Here is a 19,114-nt window from a genome sequence, read left to right as displayed (position 1 = left end):
TTTCGATAGCTCTGTATCGTATGGCACCAACCGAGTTAAAGGAGTTGAAAGCTCAGTTGCAAGAACTGACGGAGAGAGGTTTCGCTCGACCAAGTTTCTCACCTTGGGGTGCACCAGTATTGTTCGTGAAAAAGAAGGACGGAACCATGAGGTTGTGCATTGACTATCGTCAGCTGAATAAAGTGACGATAAAGAACAAATATCCGTTGCCGCGCATCGATGATTTGTTCGACCAACTGAAGGGAGCCTCAGTGTTCTCAAAAATAGATTTGAGATCGGGCTATTATCAGTTGCGAATTCGAGATCCAGATATTCCCAAAACTGCCTTCAGAACGAGATATGGTCACTACGAATTCTTAGTGATGCCGTTTGGGCTCACTAATGCCCCTGCGGTATTTATGGATTTGATGAATGGGATCTTCAGACCGTATTCGGATCAGTTCGTAGTTGTGTTCATTGATGACATTTTGGTCTATTCAAGAGATGAGACCGAACATGCTGAGCATCTGAGGCTAGTGCTGCAAATTTTGCGGGATAAGCAGTTATATGCTAAGTTCAGTAAGTGTGAGCTCTGGTTAAGAGAGGTTAGCTTCTTGGGTCATGTGGTATCCGCGTCGGGTATTCGAATTGACCCGAACAAAATTTCAGCCATACTGGACTGGAAACCTCCGAGAAATGTTACTGAAGTTCGCAGCTTTTTGGGGCTCGCCGGTTATTACCGACGATTTGTGAAAGGTTTCTCGATGATAGCCACACCAATGACGAAGCTACTTCAAAAGGATGTTAAGTTCGAGTGGACGGAGAAATGTCAGAAAAGTTTCGACCAACTGAAAACTCATTTGACTGAAGCTCCAATTTTGGTGCAACCCGAATCAGGTAAAGAGTTTGTCATCTATAGTGACGCATCCCTACTTGGGTTGGGTTGCGTATTGATGCAAGAAGGTCGAGTCGTGGCCTATGCGTCGAGACAATTGAAGCCACACGAGAGGAATTATCTGACCCATGATCTCGAACTAGCTGCCATCGTGTTTGCTTTAAAAATATGGCGACATTATCTGTTTGGTGAGAAGTGCCATGTATTTTCGGATCACAAAAGTCTCAAATATTTGATGACTCAACTAGACTTGAATCTGCGACAAAGACGTTGGCTTGAGTTGTTGAAAGATTACGAGCTTGTCATTGATTACCACCCGGGAAAGGCTAACGTGGTTGCGGACGCCTTAAGCCGGAAGTCATTGTTTGCTTTACGAGCGATGAACGTGCATTTGTCTGTTTTACCAGACAGTGTGTTAGTAGCTGAATTAAAAGCTAAACCATTATTGACTCACCAAATTCGTGAAGCTCAGAAAGTCGATGATGAATTGGTTGCAAAACGGTCTAAGTGTTTTCCGAACGAGGAATCGGAGTTTCAAATTGATGATGATGATTGTTTGAGGTTCAGAAATCATTTGTGTGTTCCAAGGAATTCGGAACTCATTTCGATGATTCTGAACGAAGCCCATTGTAGCCGAATGTCAATTCACCCGGGGAGTACGAAAATGTACAACGATTTGAAACGTCAATTTTGGTGGCATGGTATGAAACGGGACATCTCTGACTTTGTTTCGAGATGTTTAATATGTCAACAAGTGAACGCGGAACATCAAGTGTCTTCAGGATTACTCCAGCCGATCATGATACCCGAGTGGAAATGGGATCGAGTCACAACGGACTTTGTGTCCGGACTGCCTTTGTCAGCAAGTAAGAAGGATGCGATATGGGTTATTGTTGATAGACTGACTAAGTCGGCTCATTTCATCCCCGTACGTACGGATTTTTCATTGGATAAACTAGCTGAATTGTACGTTTATCAAATTGTGAGATTACACGGGGTACCTGTTTCTATCGTGTCGGATAGAGATCCGAGATTCACCTCACGATTTTGGAAGAAATTGCAAGAAGCTCTGGGTACCAAGTTGCATTTTAGCACTGCTTTTCACCCCCAAACCGATGGTCAATCCGAGCGGATAATTCAGATACTTGAGGATATGTTGAGATGTTGCATCCTCGAGTTCAGTAGTTCATGGGAACGGTATTTACCTTCGATTGAATTCGCTTACAACAATAGTTTTCAATCAAGTATTAAGATGGCACCTTACGAGGCTTTGTACGGTCGTAAATGCCGTACACCATTGTTTTGGACCGAGCTCGGTGAAAGCAAAATTTTCGGAGTTGATTTGATTAGAGATGCTGAACAGAAAGTAAAGGTAATCCGTGAAAGTCTGAAGCTAGCCACGGATCGTCAGAAATCGTACGCAGATTTGAAACGAAAAGACATCGAGTATCAGGTGGGAGACAAAGTGTTCCTTAAGGTTTCACCTTGGAAAAAGATACCCAGGTTCGGCCGTAAGGGCAAGTTGAGCCCAAGATTCATTGGGCCGTACGAAATCTCCGAACGAGTTGGTCTGGTTGCGTATAGATTGATTTTGCCCCCGGAGCTTGAAAAGATTCATGATGTCTTTCATGTTTCGATGCTTCGACGCTATCGATCTGATCCATCGCATATAATTAGCCCATCAGAGGTTGAAATTCAAGTCGACATGAGCTATGAAGAAGAACCGATGCGTATCCTAGCTCGTGAAGTGAAGGAGTTGCGAAACAAAAGAGTTCCGCTAGTAAAGGTGTTATGGCTCAAACACGGGATCGAGGAAGCTACTTGGGAGACCGAGAGCTCGATGAAAGAACGATACCCAAACCTATTTACCGGTAAGATTTTCGGGGACGAAAATTTCTTAAGTGGGGGAGAGTTGTGACAGCCCAAAGTTGACCCTAGTCGGGAAGTGGTTTCGGGACCGCTAAACCGAGTCACCGAAATGTTTGAATGTGATACTTATTGTCTAGAATATGTAATTATGAATGTGTGAAAATTTCAAGCTTCAATTTGGTTGATTTCATGTGAATTTAGTCAATAGGACTTATGTGAGAAAATTCAAAAATGTGATAGGTCAATGTGTGAGGACCTATTAGTGCATGTGGACAAAGGGGGGACTTGCATGTCAAATTTCCCCCCCTAATGAGTAGTGGCCGGCCATGACAAAGAATGATGGGCAAAACATGTCATGAAACATGTTTTGTTAGTGGAAGAATAAAATAAGAAGTATGGGTAATAAAGAAATGGAAAACAAAAGAAAAAAAAATGTGTGTGTAGTGTTTGTCCCCCATTGCCGTGAGCTCAAGAGAAGAAAGGAGAAAAGTTTGTGTTCATCCTTTCTCACCTCCATTTTAGCCTAAATTAGAAAGAAAAACAAAGAAAAAAATTTCTCATCCTTTGGTTCATCCTTGGAAAAAAATTTTAAGGAGGAAAGAAGAAGAAAGGTGAAGAGATTCGGCCATGCATGTAGCTAGGCCAAGGTATGTTTAATGATGTTCCATGAGATGCATGCATGTTTTAGTTGTTAGCTTGAGTTCTACCTAGCCCATGGTCTAAATCTTGCTATGTGATGGAAATGGCACTTGACCATGGATGCATCATTCTTGGTTGGTGTTTGATGTTGTGGTGATGAGGCATGAGGATGAGTTAAGATTCGGCCTAGGTGGAGGTTGTGATAATGCCATTGCATGCAAAATATGAAGCTTGTTAATGATGCATGTGATGATGGCTTGATGATTCTTGAACCTCCTTTTTAGCATTTTTGTGTGAGCACATATGTGCATTGGTTGCTAAAGGGAGAAGAATCGGCTAGCAAGATGTGTGCTAAGGCCGAATGTAACTTTGCATGTTGATGAGCAATGCATGTGTTAAATCGATGAAAAGGGGGAGGATGCTTTACTAGTGTGTATATGTGTGTATTAAGTGTTGAAATCGACCCCAAAAATGGACATGCATATTCGGCCAAGGGGAAAGAAATTAGCTAATATGTTGTGTTGATGCATGATTTTTGCATGTATGAGACTTTAATGTCTAATGTATGAATATGGGCTAAGTGCCTTGTGTTCATCTTTTGATGCCTAAATGATGAAATCAATTTATTTGTTTGATTAAGCTCAAGAGCAAAGGGGAAATAAATCCGATAAAGGGAAGGAAAAAGTGGTCGAATAGTTAGCGGGATCGTTCGACAACACCCGAGGTAAGTTCTTGAGTAAGAGAGCTTAAATTTCGATGTGATTAAATCATGCTCTATGTGAGGCTATTGAGCCGAATGTACAAGGACAATATGTGCCTTGTGTTTGAGTTTCGTAAACGAAAATGAAATATGAATGTGCCATGAATTATTGTTAGATGTGCATGATTAATTGAATGCTGTCCGGGCTAAGTCCCGAAGGCTTTGTGCTAAGTGAATATATCCGGACTAAGATCCGAAGGCCTTTGTGCGAGATACTAAATCCGGGTTAAGTCCCGAAGGCATTCGTGCGAGTTGTTAAATCCGGGTTAAGTCCCGAAGGCATTCGTGCGAGTTGTTAAATCCGGGTTAAGTCCCGAAGGCATTGTGTGAGTTACTAAAACCGGGCTATGTCCCGAAGGCATTTGAACGAGGAGCTATACCCGGTTAAATCCCGAAGGTACGTGATTTGGTAATGAATGAGCTTGCTGTAAAATTCCAGCGAATACTCGAAAAACATCCCAATATGGGGATATGTTACGTATGTGTTAAATATTAATCGAGCCCTTACAAATAAATGTTCGCTCAGTTGATAAACGAGCTACCGGCCTTCGGCCAAGTTAGTTTATTGTGTATGTACATAAGGGTTGTTAATTTTGTGAAGCAAGTTTGATATCGGTAAATTGCGTATTATGAAATATTCCGTTTAGCTAAATGTGTGCTATTGTTTGTGCATGCTGGAATTCCTTGCTCAAACTTACTAAGCATAAATTGCTTACTCGTTACATTGCTCCTCTGTTTTATAGATTTTTGGTTCTCCAGCTATCGGACTCGGGATCTTGAAGTCGAAGTCGCCCACACTATCAAAGGCTCTTTTGGGTACTATTTTGGTTGAATTTTGATATGGCATGTATAGGACTACCCATTGTTGTCTTTCGAGTACTTTATGAAATGTATAAGTGTACAGCCATGCGAAAAAGGCTTGTAGAAGTGGAGTATGGCATTAGACCATTCGTATTTATGAATGTATAGATGGTTTCATGATGTAACTATAGTTGGAATGGAAGTGTTGAGCAAGTGATCAGCCACTAGAATGGCTAAGTATGATCATATGTGGGCTTATGTATGACAAGGCCCTAGTTGGTCCATGAAACCCCAAATTAGGTAAGGTTCACTTTGAAAACAGAAGCTGATAGCAGCAGTGGTGTGGATTGGAAAAATCACAAGAATTCGTAGGAGTGGAATTGAATAGTGAATAAATTATGTAATCGAACCTTGATGAACTTACTTTCATATGGAAGTAACGAAACAATCATAGGAACAGTACAGTAAGAGATATTCAGGTTCTTGTGGAACAGGGCCAGAACAGTTTCTGGATTCCCTGTTCCGACTTTGGAAATTCACTATAAATTGACCAGAGATAATTAGGGGTCATACCATATATGTATGGATTCCTCTCTGAGTCTAGTTTCCATAGAAACAAACGGCATCAGTATTGAAGCTCTGTGCAGAGAGATATCCCTGTCGTAATAGGAAAAGGTCAGTGTAGTCGACCCCTGTAACATGGGAGACTTTGACTAATAAACTGTACTAATTGGCCCGACCAAAAATTCTAGAAAAAAATACATAGGTGGGGACATGAGTCTAGTTTCAGTGAAAAATCACAAAACTGATTTTCGAGTTGTGAAACTCAAGATATGATTTTTGAAGCGACTAGTACTCAGACTGGGCAGTGTCTGGAAAAATTTTCAAAGTTTGTTAACATCTCGTGTCCGACTCCGGTGTCGGTCTCGGGTTCGGGGTGTTACACATTATACATAATCAAATTTAACATCATCTATATATTTACTCATATGGCCGAATATACCTAATCATACATACTCCTAACCAAAAATAATTTCTAAAATCTTTATATCATTTATACACTAGTAAAGCATCTTCTCCCTTTCCATCAATTTAGCACATGCATTACTCATTAACCTGCAAAAATTATATTCGGCCTTAGCACACAACTTGCTAGCCGATTCTTCCCCATCTAGCAACCAATGCACATATGTGCTCACTCAAAAATGCTAAAAAAAAAAGAGATTCAAGAATCATCAATCCACCATCACATGCATCATTAACAAGCTTCATATTTAGCATGCAATGGCATTAACACAAACTCCACCTAGGCCGAATCTTAACTCATCTTCATGCCTCATCACCACAACATCAAACATCAAAATACCAACCAAGAATGTAACATGCATGGCCGAATATCATCTCCATCATTTAACAAAGTTTGAACCATGGCTAGGTAGATTTCAAACTTACAACTTAAAATATACATGAATGTCAAAGAATAATATCAAACATACCTCAATCTAGTTACATGCATGGCCAAACTTCCTCCTAATTCTCTTTCAAACCAAACATGAAGCAAGAACTCCTTCCTCCTCCCTTAGAATTTTCGGCCAAAAGAGGATGAAAAAGGATGAACAAGTTTTTCTTTTCCTTTCTTTAGCTCACGGCAATGGGGGGGGGGAAACAACCACTCATTTTTTTGTTTTTCCTTTCTTTATTACCCATATTCCTTATTTTATTTTTTTCCTACATACCTCACTAGGCCAACATGTTCCCAACATGTTTCCACCCATAGCATGGCCAACCACTAGCTCAAATTTTGGGTAATTTGACATGCAAACCCATCATTTTCACAACATGCATTAATAGACCATTTTAAATTAGCCTATCATATTTTCACCATGTCTCATATCGATCCCTATTTAATAATTTCTCATGCAATTGGCAAAATTGGAAAATGAAACTTCCACATACTCATGTACACACATAATAAGCATAGAATATGGAAATTAATTATTTTTATGACTCGGTTTTGTGGTCCCGAAACCACTTCCCGACTAGGGTCAATTTTGGGCTGTTACATATACAAAGTTCAATAAATGTGAGTTTTGGCTAAAAAAAGTGCATTTTCTAGGACATGTCATCTCAATTAATGGTATTGTGGTGGATCCCATTAAAGTTAAGGCAGTTTTAGAGTGGAACTCGCCCAAGAACATTTTTGATGTTCACAGCTTTCTGTGGTTATTTGGGTACTATAGGAGGTTTGTGAAGGGTTTTTTATGATAGCATCACTCCTCACACAGTTGTTGAAAAAAATGGAAAAAATAATTTTGGAGTGATGATTTTTCGCAGAGCTTTAAGAAATTGAAGATAATTCTGACTGAAGCTTCGATGTTAGCACAACCAGAGCATGGGGTAGAATACAAAATTTATACAAATGCATCTCAGAATGGGTTAGAATATTAGATTATGCAGAGAGGTAAGGGAATAGATTATGCATAACGCCAACAGAAACCTTATGAAAAGAATTTTCCTACACATGATCTAGAATTAGCAGCAGTGGTATTAGCATTGAAACTATGGATACATTATTTGTATAGAGAGAAATGATATATATTCTCTAATCACAAAAGTTTAAAGTATTTAATGACCCAAAGGGACTTGAATCTGTACCAAAAGAGATTGTTAAAGCTATTGAAAGACTATAACTTGACCATTGAGTATCATCCAGGAGAAGAAAATGTGGTGGCAGATAGATTGAGTAGGAAAACTGTGGCAGCCTTACTATCTCTTCGAGCTAAGGTGACCATGACTGATAATGGGGGCTTGTTGGCAGAATTAATTGTAAAACCAACACATCTTTCATAGATATTAAAGAAGTAGATGAAAGATATTGTGATCGATTCAAGTAGAGAATGATATCTGGAAAAATAGTAAACATTAGTATAGGAAAGGTGTTAAAGTATGCCCAAAAGGAAATCATGAGATGATTGTAATCACATACTCGTTTTACCTTATTTTTTAATATAGACATTGTTATTATTATTTCAATTTCTTTATTCGTGTATATAAATAAATTGATTAGTAATAAAGTTCACAGAATAATATGATTATTCTTAAAAGGTCCTTAGTCAAGTATTATTGTGGGCTTGGACAATGATAATGGATTGAGGCTAATGTGTAGTTGATTGATGAAAAAGTGCTAACGTTGACATAGGGATGTCAAAATCAATACATGAGTATGCCTTAGAGAACAACATACTGGACTGACCCTCAATGATTATGTTTCTTAGATTACTATGTAATAGTCACAACATTACTCATAGTGATAACTATGTATATGATCCTCAGACTTGATATCATCATTGTCCCAACATCGTGAGTTGTATATTTTCATAGAGTCGAACGTCTACCAAAACAGGTTATACTACAAAGACTAATGTTAGGTATGCTACAATTTATGTAGTGGGATATGATTGATCAAGAGAGGATTTGTCCATCCTACATAATGGGAGCAATATCCTAGGCCTCTCGATAGAGTGAGACTAGAAATGCATGGTCATGCTCAAATAAGTTGATATGAGATATGTAACAGCCCATTTTTTAGTGAAATTGGAACAATGGTTTCGGGACCTCAAATCCGACCCAAAAGTATGATTTATTTTTTATTTTATTATATGGTCTGTAATATGGTAGGCATGTCATGTGAAAATTTTTAAATGAAAATTTTATTGATTAAGTGCTTAATTACGAGAAGGACTAAATCGCATAAAATGTGAAAGTTGAATTCTAGTAGCTATAGGGATCAAATAGCTATGGAATTCAAAATTTAAGGTCCTTATATAGTAATTAGACCATTGAAGAGTAGTTAGTAGATATTTTAATGACTCATCCATGGAAAAATTACAAAAGGCAAGGGACTAAATTGGAAATCACTAAAATTAAAAGATGAAAAGAAATATATCATATTATTTTCATCATCTTCAACCTAAAAAATTTTATGGAAACCCTAGGAGAGAGAAAAGAAATTTTCAAGGCTTAATTTAGTATGTAACACCCCAAACCGGCCTAGACGTTATGGCCAAATCTGCGATGTCAGATTAAAGTGTGTTCTGAAAAACATTGTTCTATACGTAAAGTTCGTACTATATTAAAACCCTCGTAGTGATCACTAACAAAACTTTAAAGTATCTTGTTTGTTAATAAAACTCAAATTGGTTTACTCAGTTTAGGTTGTCATTACTTTAAAGGCATTGTTTGTTGTGGAAGCTTTTAATGGATATTATAATGGCGAGGTGTTTTGAAAACATTTATCTTTTTGAAAATTCGCGTCCTACTACCTCTAGCAAATATAAATCAAAGTACGTAAACCCCAAGTTAGACTAAAAATTTAAAAAGGCCTTATTACATAAAAAAAAACCAAAATTTAATAGGTTAAAGATTAAAAATTAAAACAGCAGCAAAATAAGTTGTGTGGCCTCAATCGAGTCCCTCGTAGCACCGACCCTCTTAAGGATTACCTGCACAAGAAAGCAGAAGGGTGAGTTTATGAAAAACCCAGTGTGCATTCCCTTACAATAATCAATCAAACTGTAGGCAAAAACAGTTTGGGCCTAAGGCTGTTTCAAAGACAGTCTAGTATTAGTGTGGCCTTAGCCCATTACAGTAACAATATCAGTGTAGGCCTTAGCCCATTACAGTAAGAGTATCATAAATGAAAAAAGAAGTCCTACCCATCCATCTTCTACACTCCACTTCGTCCAGTCCTACACTCCATGTGGGGATAAAATCAACCCACCCATCCCTACACTCCAAATATAGCACTGGTTGTGGCACTAAACAGTATTTGCAGCAAAGCTGCCAATACAGTACACGTCCTCCAAATATATCAAACCCAGCCCGATGCAACATGTTGTGTCATAATATCATACATGTATGCAAAATGTCATGCTCGAATACAGTTAAACATATCATAGGGGTATATCAGTCAATTTACCTTTTGGGAAGTCATTTCATTAGTATGGAGTCTAAGTGTACTTACGGACCCAACAATATGTCCACAGTCGTCTCAGGTGACCCGTGCAACCTTAACGATCAAACAATGAAAATGGGCCCAAAGCCTATAACACGATTCATGTGGGTCCACACGCCTGAGTGGCCCAATAAGCCCAAACATGGCCTTGGCTGTGCGAACTACATAGCCTGGTCTAATAATCTCCACACGTCCGTATGGTTTACCTGTGTGGGTCCACAAGCCTATAGGGCCCACACAGCCCATTTTAGGCCAACGTGGCCCAAAACGGCCTAAACCTATGAAATCACTCATGATGGCCTCTATTGTCAAACACCCACGTTTTAGCATTCGAACAACTAAATGAGCGAGCGAGCGCTCGTGTAGCGTCAATAGTCATATTTTTTGGCCTTTTTCGATTAACAGTTTCTGCACTGTGATTACACACCTATTCATGAAAACGTGCGAAAAGCCCACAAGTACTCCAACCTACATTCATTTACAAGATTTAGTTAAACGCAAGCAAATCGATCTATCCAAAAACCCCCCACCAAAATAACTTGTCCACGAACTTACCCCTCACTTGAATAGTTCAGCCAATTATGGCTTCATTCATTGAATCCATTTGTAAGAGACCAATCAATAGGCCTTAGGGGTTATCTGCATTCCACACACCACTTATCAACCATCAATAATTGAACAGTCTATACTAGACGAAAAGCCACTTACCTAAAATGCAACATCCAGATACAAGAGAAAGAACAATCGGCCACACCCACACAATGCCAAAAATACAGAGAATGCTAAAGACGAAGTGTAACAATCGTTCCCCTATCAGCAAATGACAAAGAGAAAGAGATGTTAAAGAGAAAAGACCACAACGGTCGTGAGAAGTAGAAAGGAAAACATGAGCACTTACCGATTGCCAAAGAACTCCCACAACCCGAAAATAAAACACAAACAATTGAGTAAAGGAAATGGAGTATTCGGCTAATCGTAAGGAAGGAGAAGAGAATCGAAAGATACAAATAAGGGAAAAAGAGAAGTCAAGGGCACTAACCCAAAACCAAAACACAAGAGATGGAGAGAAGAAATGATGTAATCAGCCTAGGAACAAGGTGAAAAGGGAAAGGCATAGGGAAAAGGAAAGAGATTCTGCTCTTGAGGAGGAATGGTCTAAAAGAAAAGCAAAACTGAAAGAATGCAAAAAGAGGAAAATGCCCGAATGGTTACAAACAGAATTCGGCTACCTAAAATCCAAAGTGCGAAAAGCCCAAAGAAGGACATTAGATAGCAACCGAAATGCCATAAAGAACCTATTATACCCCCAAGTCGGATCCCTAAAGTCCCCATACGGCACCACTACTCTCCCTTTATCCTATCACTTTGATTTCCTCCTAAAACCTCTCCACAACATCCTCAAATCGATCACTATCCAAATCCCCCTTTTTCCTCCTAAATTTTGGCTACATGATCCTCTACCCTACTCAAACACCCCAACCGTCGAAGCAATAGAGTCCTACTGCCATACAACCATCTACTCAGTAGTTTGCAAAATAAAACACCTTTGCACACAGCAAGACTTGAACCCCAGCCTCCTAGCAATAGTAACACGCCACTATCGTCTAAACCAATAAGCTTTTAATGACTTGATTTCCTCGCAATTATTTAAGAACCCACCACCTGGCAATAAGGGTTCTACTCACTTAAAACACAAAATTTTGCTAAAGCCCAGGTTTGAACCCAGGACTTCCCACACTTCTCAGAACACTTAACCATTACAACAAGCAAGCCAATATGCAACCTAACAGACAAATTTAATCACTAAAGATTGAAGCGTTGCAACTTTACCCCCTAAAAGAAAATTTCAGCCTCAAAATTTACCTAATCAAAACAGATGAGGGTATTGTTGCCGTATTGTCTCCTCAGGTTCCTACGTGGCTTCCTCAGAACTGTGATTACGCCATAGCACCTTAACCAGTGGGATAGACTTCCTCCTTAGAACTTTCACATCACGGTCTAAAATTTAAATTGGCTCTTCCTCAAAGGTCAGATCTGGTCGAACCTCAATCTCCTCAGTCAAGACAATGTACCCAGGATCAGAATGATATCGCCTCAGCATAGAGACATGGAACACACCATGAATCTAGTCGAACTCTGGAGGTAACTCAAGTTGATAAGAAACCTGTCCCACACGCTTCAATATATAGTAAGGCCCAATGAACCTAGGGCTTAACTTGCCCTTCCGACCAAACCTCAGTACCTTCTTCCATGGCGAGACCTTGAGAAAAACTAAATCCCCCACGGAAAACTCAATCTCCTTACGCTTCAAATCTGTATATGACTTCTGTCTTTCAGATGCTGCCTTTAGTCAATCCAAATTAGTCTAACTTTATCCTTAGTATCAGAAATTAGCTCAAGACCTAGAACTCATTTCTGACATAACTCAGTCCAACACGAAAGAGTACGACACCTACGACCATATAATGCCTCGTAAGGTGCCATCTGTATGCTATACTGGTAGTTATTGTTGTATGCAAACTTTGCCAATGGCAAGTAATCCTCCCAACTGTCCCGGAAGTCAATCACACAACTCCTTAACATGCCCTCCAGTATCTAAATCTCCCTCTCCGACTGCCCATCTATCTGAGGATGGAACGCAGTACTGAAGTCTAACCTTGTACCCAATGCCTCATATAACTTCTTCCAGAACCGAGACATGAAATGAAAATCTCTATCAGATATTATAGAAACTGGTACCCCATGCAGCCTTACTGTTTTCAACACATACAACTTAACCAGCTTCTGTAACGAGTAATTAGTACGAACATGTATGTAATGGGCAGATTTAGTCAATCAATCTACGATGACCCATACTGAATCCTTCTTAGTAGGCGTTAAGGGCAACCCACTAACGAAGTCCATAATTTCTTTCTCCCCCTTCCAAAGCAGAATCTTAACTGGTTGAAGCAACCCTGAAGGCAACTGATGCTCAACTTCACGCTTAAGACCTGGCCACCAATATAGTTCCCGAAAGTCTCCGTAAATCTTATTCTCGCCAGGATGCATAGCATAAGGACTACTATGCGCCTCCTGCAGTATCGACTGCCTCAAATTAGTATCCTTTGGTACACAGACTCTCCCATAGAAATAAAGTACCCTTTCGCTACCTTCGCTATTCAGTCCAAAATCTAAAGTTTCCCCACTCTCTATCTGTCAGAATCGAAGACCCAGTGACTCATTCTCTAGCTACTTACCCTTAATTTGTTCAATCCACATCAGTTTAACCTGAAGTTCGGCCAACAAACTCCCATCATCGAATAAGTTGAGTCGATCGAACATCGCCCTTAGATCAGTCACAGCCCTGCGGCTCAATGCATCGGCTACCACATTAGCCTTACCGGGATGGTATTCAATTGCACAGTCATAATTCTTGAGCAACTCAATCCATCTACGCTGCCTAAGGTTTAGCTCTTTCTAAGTGAGGAGATACTTGAGGCTCTTGTGATCCGTGTAAATGATACACTTCTCACCGTACAAGTAATATCTCCAAATTTTCAGTGCGAACACCATCACTGCCAAATCCAAGTCATGAGTCAGATAGTTCGCCTTATGCGTCTTAAGCTAACGAGACGCACTTCCTTCTCTTGCATCAGCACACATCCCAAGCCAACATGTGATGCATCGCTATAGACAGCAAATTTTTTCCCAAATTCTGGCTATATTAAGATAGTGACCTCAGTCAGAACTTTCTTCAGCTTCTCAAAATTGTCCTACTGTTTATCAGACCAGTTAAACGGTACTCCTTTATGCAACAGCTTAGTTAGATGTGCAGCAATCAACGAAAACCCTTCCACAAAACGTCTATAGTACCCTGCCAGGCCTAGAAAACTCTAAATCTTAGATATCGACTTAAGCTGCTTCTTGTCCAGAACAGCTTTAATTTTTCGAGGATCAACCCTAATCCCCTCAGCAGATACCACATGACCCAGAAAAGTTACCTCTCGAAGCCAGAATTCACACTTGCTAAACTAGCGTACAGTTCTTTCTCCCTCAAAATCTGCAGAACAATTCAGAGATGTGCATCATGTTCATCTTCAGTTCTCGAATACACCAGAATATCATTTATAAACACCACTACAAACCGATCTAGATAAGGATGGAACACTTGGTTCATAAGATCCATAAAATTCGATGGTGCATTCGTTAGTCCAAATGGCATCACTAGGAAATCTTAATAACCATAACGAATCCTAAATGTTGTCTTGTAAACATCAGTCTCCTTGACCCTTAGCTGGTGGTACCTCGGTCGGAGATCAATCTTAAAGAAAACTAAAGCTCCTCAGAACTGGTTAAATAAATCGTCTATCCTCAGTAGGGGGTACTTATTCTTAATAGTCAATTTGTTCAGTTGCCGATAATCGATGCACATACACATGGTTCCATCCTTCTTTTTCACAAATAAAACCGGTGCTCCCCATGAGACACACTAGGGCGAATGAACCCTAAGTCCAGCAATTCCTGAATCTAAGCTTTAAGCTCCACAAACTCCTTCAATGTCATTCTATAAGGGGCGATAGACAATGGAGCTGTACCAGGCAAGAGCTTTATCCCAAACTCAACTTCACGGTTAGGAGGTAACCTAGGTAGTTTATCAGGAAAAACATCAGAATAATCCTTAATCGTTCTGATATCTTTAACGGAAAAAACCTCAGAATCAAAAACACTGATATAGGCTAGATACGCCTCACAACCCTTACGAACCAACTTCTCAGACTTAAGTGCAGAAATCACATTTAACAAATAATTCTGATGCTCCCCAATCACAACTACCTCGTCAACATCCGCAGTTTTCAGTATCACCCACTTAGTAGCACAGTCCAAACTCACTTGATGATTAACCAGCCAATCCATGCCCAGTATCAAGTCAAATTCTCCAAAAGGGAGTTCCATTAAATCTTCCAAAAAGATCTTTCCTTGAACCTCCAAAGGTACATCCTTAAACAGTTTATTCACTCTCACTGACTGCCCTAATGGACTCAACACAGTAACTTCACTTGTAGTGGTTTCAACTATAATACCCAAAGCCTCAGACACAGTGTATGCTATATAAGAGTGCGTAGATCCAACATCAACCAATGCAGTATAAGGTACATTATGGATAAAAAACGTACCCATAATAATATCTGGAGCGTCTCCATCCTCTCGGCAACATACAGCGTAAACCAGTGTCGACTGGCTCACCTCAATATGACCAATATCTCTGCCCAGTGCTCTACGACCACGGCCCAAACCATTTCCACCTCTGGCCTAACCACAACCTCTCGGTACCTGCTAAACACCTCTTGGTGGCTGAATAGTACTTATACCAGTAGCTTGCATCTGATCGGACCTCCGTGGACAATCTCTAATATGGTGCTCCATAGATCCTCACTTCAAACATGCCTTTAACCCTTTCCAGCACTCACTTTGATGGCGTCTTCCACAATCAGCACAAGGCTATGGTCCAATAGCAACAACAGGGGCCTCAACTCTGACCGGCCCATCAAACTTGGCCTTCTTCTTATGCCCATAGCTGAACTTGAGGGCTCCCAAACCCTCTTGTTCCTTACCTTCACCTTCTCATGATTCTGGTGCTTAGCGCGCTTCACATCCTCGGCGATTTTCACCTTTTCCACTAACATAGCAAAATCTCGCTCCCTCTGTGGAGCTATCAAAACTCGTAGATTATCTCTAAGCTCATCCTCAAGATGAACATAGCACTCATATTCAGTTGCCACCATCCCACGCGCATAGCGGCTAAGTCGCAGAAATTCTGCCTCGTATTCAGCCACATATTTATCCCCCTGGGTTAGATTCAGAAACTCCCACCTCTGGGCATCCACATAACTAGTACCCACATATTTCCCTTGAAATGCATTATTGAAAAATTCCCAAGTCAATTGGTCGGGCTGAGTACCCTTTTTCACGGTAAGCCACCATTGGTAGGCTTCATCTCTTAGCAACGACACTGCACCTTTTAATTTTTGCTCTGGGGTGCAATCGAGGTCATCCAAGATCCTCTTCGTGGCCTCAATCCAATATTCAACCACATTAGGGGCAACTCCAGCGATACCCCTAAAGATCTCAGCCCCATTAGACCTGAGTCATTCCATCTCTGACCCATGGCCTACAGTACCAGTATTAGGCCCAGCGACTCTTTCCAAAATTTACAACATAGCTTAGGACAGTACTTCGTCCCCAGCTGCACAATCGTGTGACCCAGTTTCAGTTACAGGTGAAGCCGGTTCCTCCTTAGCTTCATTGTTAGGTATATGGCCTAATGCCAATGATCCAACCTGAGCACCTCCACAGCCTCCGTCGCGACCTCTTGTACCCCTTCCACGAGTACCTCTGATGCTTATTGTCGAATTATACTTTATCTTTATTAATAGTTTTCTGCATTAGTTTTACAGTTCCAGTGTTTATTGACGAATGTTTTATGAGAAACAGTATCAATAATTCAGAGTTTTTGTTTTCGCAACTCGTAGTCTTACTACAGTTTTAGGTTACCTTAACGAAGTATCTCAGTATAGTCTATTCCTACAGTATTCTTAGTATTTAAATTCAAGCAGACAATAATTTTAGAGAACTTACAGAATCGATGTCGGAGACTCAGTAGACCACACATTTACAAATAACATTTCAAAATACTTTTCAACCATTTGAAACAGTTCTTTTTGGAAATTTTTACGTTTTTAGAAAACCCAATTCCACAATCGAGTTTTGCAACCTGGCTTCGATACCACTAAATGTAAAACCCCAAACTCAGTCTAAACGTTATGGTCAAATCTGCAATGTCACATTAAAGTGTGTTTTGAAAAACACTGTTCTGTTCATAAAGTTCGTACTATATTAAAACCCTCGTAGTGATCATTAACAAAACTTTAAAGTATATTGTTTGTTAATAAAACTCACATTGGTTTACTCAGTTTAGGTTGTCATTACTTTAAAGACATTGTTTGTTGTGGAATCTTTTGATGGATATTATAATGGCGAGGTGTTTTGAAAACATTTATCTTTTTGAAAATTCGCGTCCTACTACCTCTAGCAAATATAAATCAAAGTACGTAAACCCCAAGTTAGACTAAAAATATAAAAAGGCCTTATTACATAAAAAAAAACCAAAATTTAATAGGATAAAGATTAAAAATTAAAACAGCAGCAAAATAAGTTGTGTGGCCTCAATCGAGTCCCTCGTAGCACCGACCCTCTTAAGGATTACCTGCACAAGAAAGCAGAAAGGTGAGTTTATGAAAAACCCAGTGTGCATTCCCTTACAATAATCAGTCAAACCGTAGGAAAAAATAGTTTAGGCCTAAGCCCGTTTCAGTGATAGTCTAATATAAGTGTGGCCTTAGCCCATTACAGTAGCAGTATCAGTGTGGGCTTTAGCCTATTACAGTAATAGTGTCATAAATGAAAACAGAAGTCCTACCCATCCATCCTCTACACTCCACTCCGTCGAGTCCTACACTCCATGTAGGGATAAAATCAACCCACCCATCCCTACACTCCAAATATAGCACCAGTTGCGGCACTTGATAGTATTTGCAACAAAGTTGCCAATACAGTACACTTCCTCCAAATATATCAAACCCACCCCTATGAAACATGTCATGTCATAATATCATACGTGTATGCAAAATGTCATGCTCGAATACAGTTAAACATATCATAGGGGTATATCAGTCAATTTACCTCTTAGGGGTATAACAGTCATTTCATCATTATGGGGCCTAAGTGTACTTACCGACCCAATAGTAGGTCCACAGTCATCTCAGGCGACCCGTGTAACCTTACGATCAAACAGTGAAAATGGGCCCAAAGCCCATAACACGGCCCATGTGGGCCCACATGTCCATGTAGCCCAAAAAGCCCAAACATGGCCTTGGCCGTGTGAACTACACGGCTTGGCCTAATAATGTCCACACGGCCCATTTCAGACCAACGTGGCCCAAAACGGTCTAAGCGCATGAAATCGCTCATGGTGGCCTCTATTGTCAAACGCCAACATTTTATGCGTTTGAACCACCACACGAGCGAGCGCACACTGGTGTAGCGTCAATAGACATATTTTTCGGCTTTTGTCAATTAACAGTTGTTGCAGTGTGATTACACACCTGTTCACGAAAACGTGCGAAAAGCCCTTCAGAAGATTCAGTTAAACGGAAACCAATCGATCTATCCAAAAACCCCCCACCAAATTAACTTGTCCAGAAACTTACCCCTCACTTGAATAGTTCAACCAATTATGGCTTCACTCGTTGAATCTGTTTGTAAGAGACCAAGGCCTTAGGGGTTATCTACATTCCACACACCACTTATCAACCATCAATAATTGAACAGTCTGTACTAGACGAAAAGCCACTTACCTAAAATGCAACATCCAGATACAAGAGAAAGAACAATTGGCTACACCCACACAATGTCAAAAATATAGAGAATGCTAGAGACAAAGTGTAATAATCGTTTCCCTATCAGCAAACGGTATAGAGAAAGAGATGTTAAAGAGAAAAGGCGACAACGGTCGTCAAAAGTAGAAAGGAAAACATGAGCACTTACCGATCGCTAAAGAACTCCCACAACCTAAAAACAAAACACAAACAGTTGAGTAAAGGAAATAGAGTATTCAACTAATCACAAGGACGGAGAAGAGAACCGAAAGATAGAAATGAGGAAAAAAGAGAAGTCAATGGCACTAACCCAAAACCGAAACACAAGAGATGGAGAGAAGAAATGATGTAGTTGGCCTAGGAACAAGGTGAAAAGGGAAAGACATAGGGAAAAGGAAAGAGATTTGACACTTGAGGAGAAATGGTCTAAAAGAAAAGCAAAATTGAAAGAATACAAGAGGAAAATGCCCGAATAGTTACACACAGAATTCGGCTACCCAAGACCCATAGTGCGAAAAGCCAAAAGAAGCACATTAGACAGCAGCCGAATGCCACAAAGAAATTACACCCTCAAGCCGAATCCCTAGAGTCCCCATACGGCACCACTACTCTCCTTTCATCCCATCTCCTTGATTTCCTCCTAAAAACTCTCCACAACATCCTCAAACCGATCACTATCCAAATCCCCCTTTTTCCTCCTAAATTTCAGCTACACAATCCCCTACTCCACTCAAACACCCCAA

The 19,114-nt window shown here is 40.1% G+C and overlaps 1 protein-coding gene across 1 annotated transcript; it reads right to left on the bottom strand.

The window, feature by feature from the left end:
• Window positions 1-14,463: 14,463 nt before the first annotated feature.
• Window positions 14,464-18,879, bottom strand: LOC121203732 (uncharacterized). The gene is made up of 9 exons (XM_041074180.1): window positions 18,869-18,879; window positions 18,541-18,564; window positions 18,099-18,159; window positions 17,186-17,200; window positions 16,170-16,358; window positions 15,405-16,007; window positions 15,018-15,246; window positions 14,770-14,912; window positions 14,464-14,691 (listed from the first exon to the last, which is right to left on the bottom strand). Exons 1-9 carry the CDS (start codon window positions 18,877-18,879, stop codon window positions 14,464-14,466), a joined length of 1,503 nt encoding a protein of 500 aa, XP_040930114.1.
• Window positions 18,880-19,114: the final 235 nt, after the last annotated feature.

The sequence above is a fragment of the Gossypium hirsutum genome, chromosome A07 (assembly GCF_007990345.1).
Source record: "Gossypium hirsutum isolate 1008001.06 chromosome A07, Gossypium_hirsutum_v2.1, whole genome shotgun sequence".
In the NCBI taxonomy this organism is placed as follows: domain Eukaryota; kingdom Viridiplantae; phylum Streptophyta; class Magnoliopsida; order Malvales; family Malvaceae; genus Gossypium; species Gossypium hirsutum.
The sequence above is the reverse complement of the archived record's forward strand: the minus strand, read 5'-3'. Positions and strand labels throughout refer to the sequence as shown.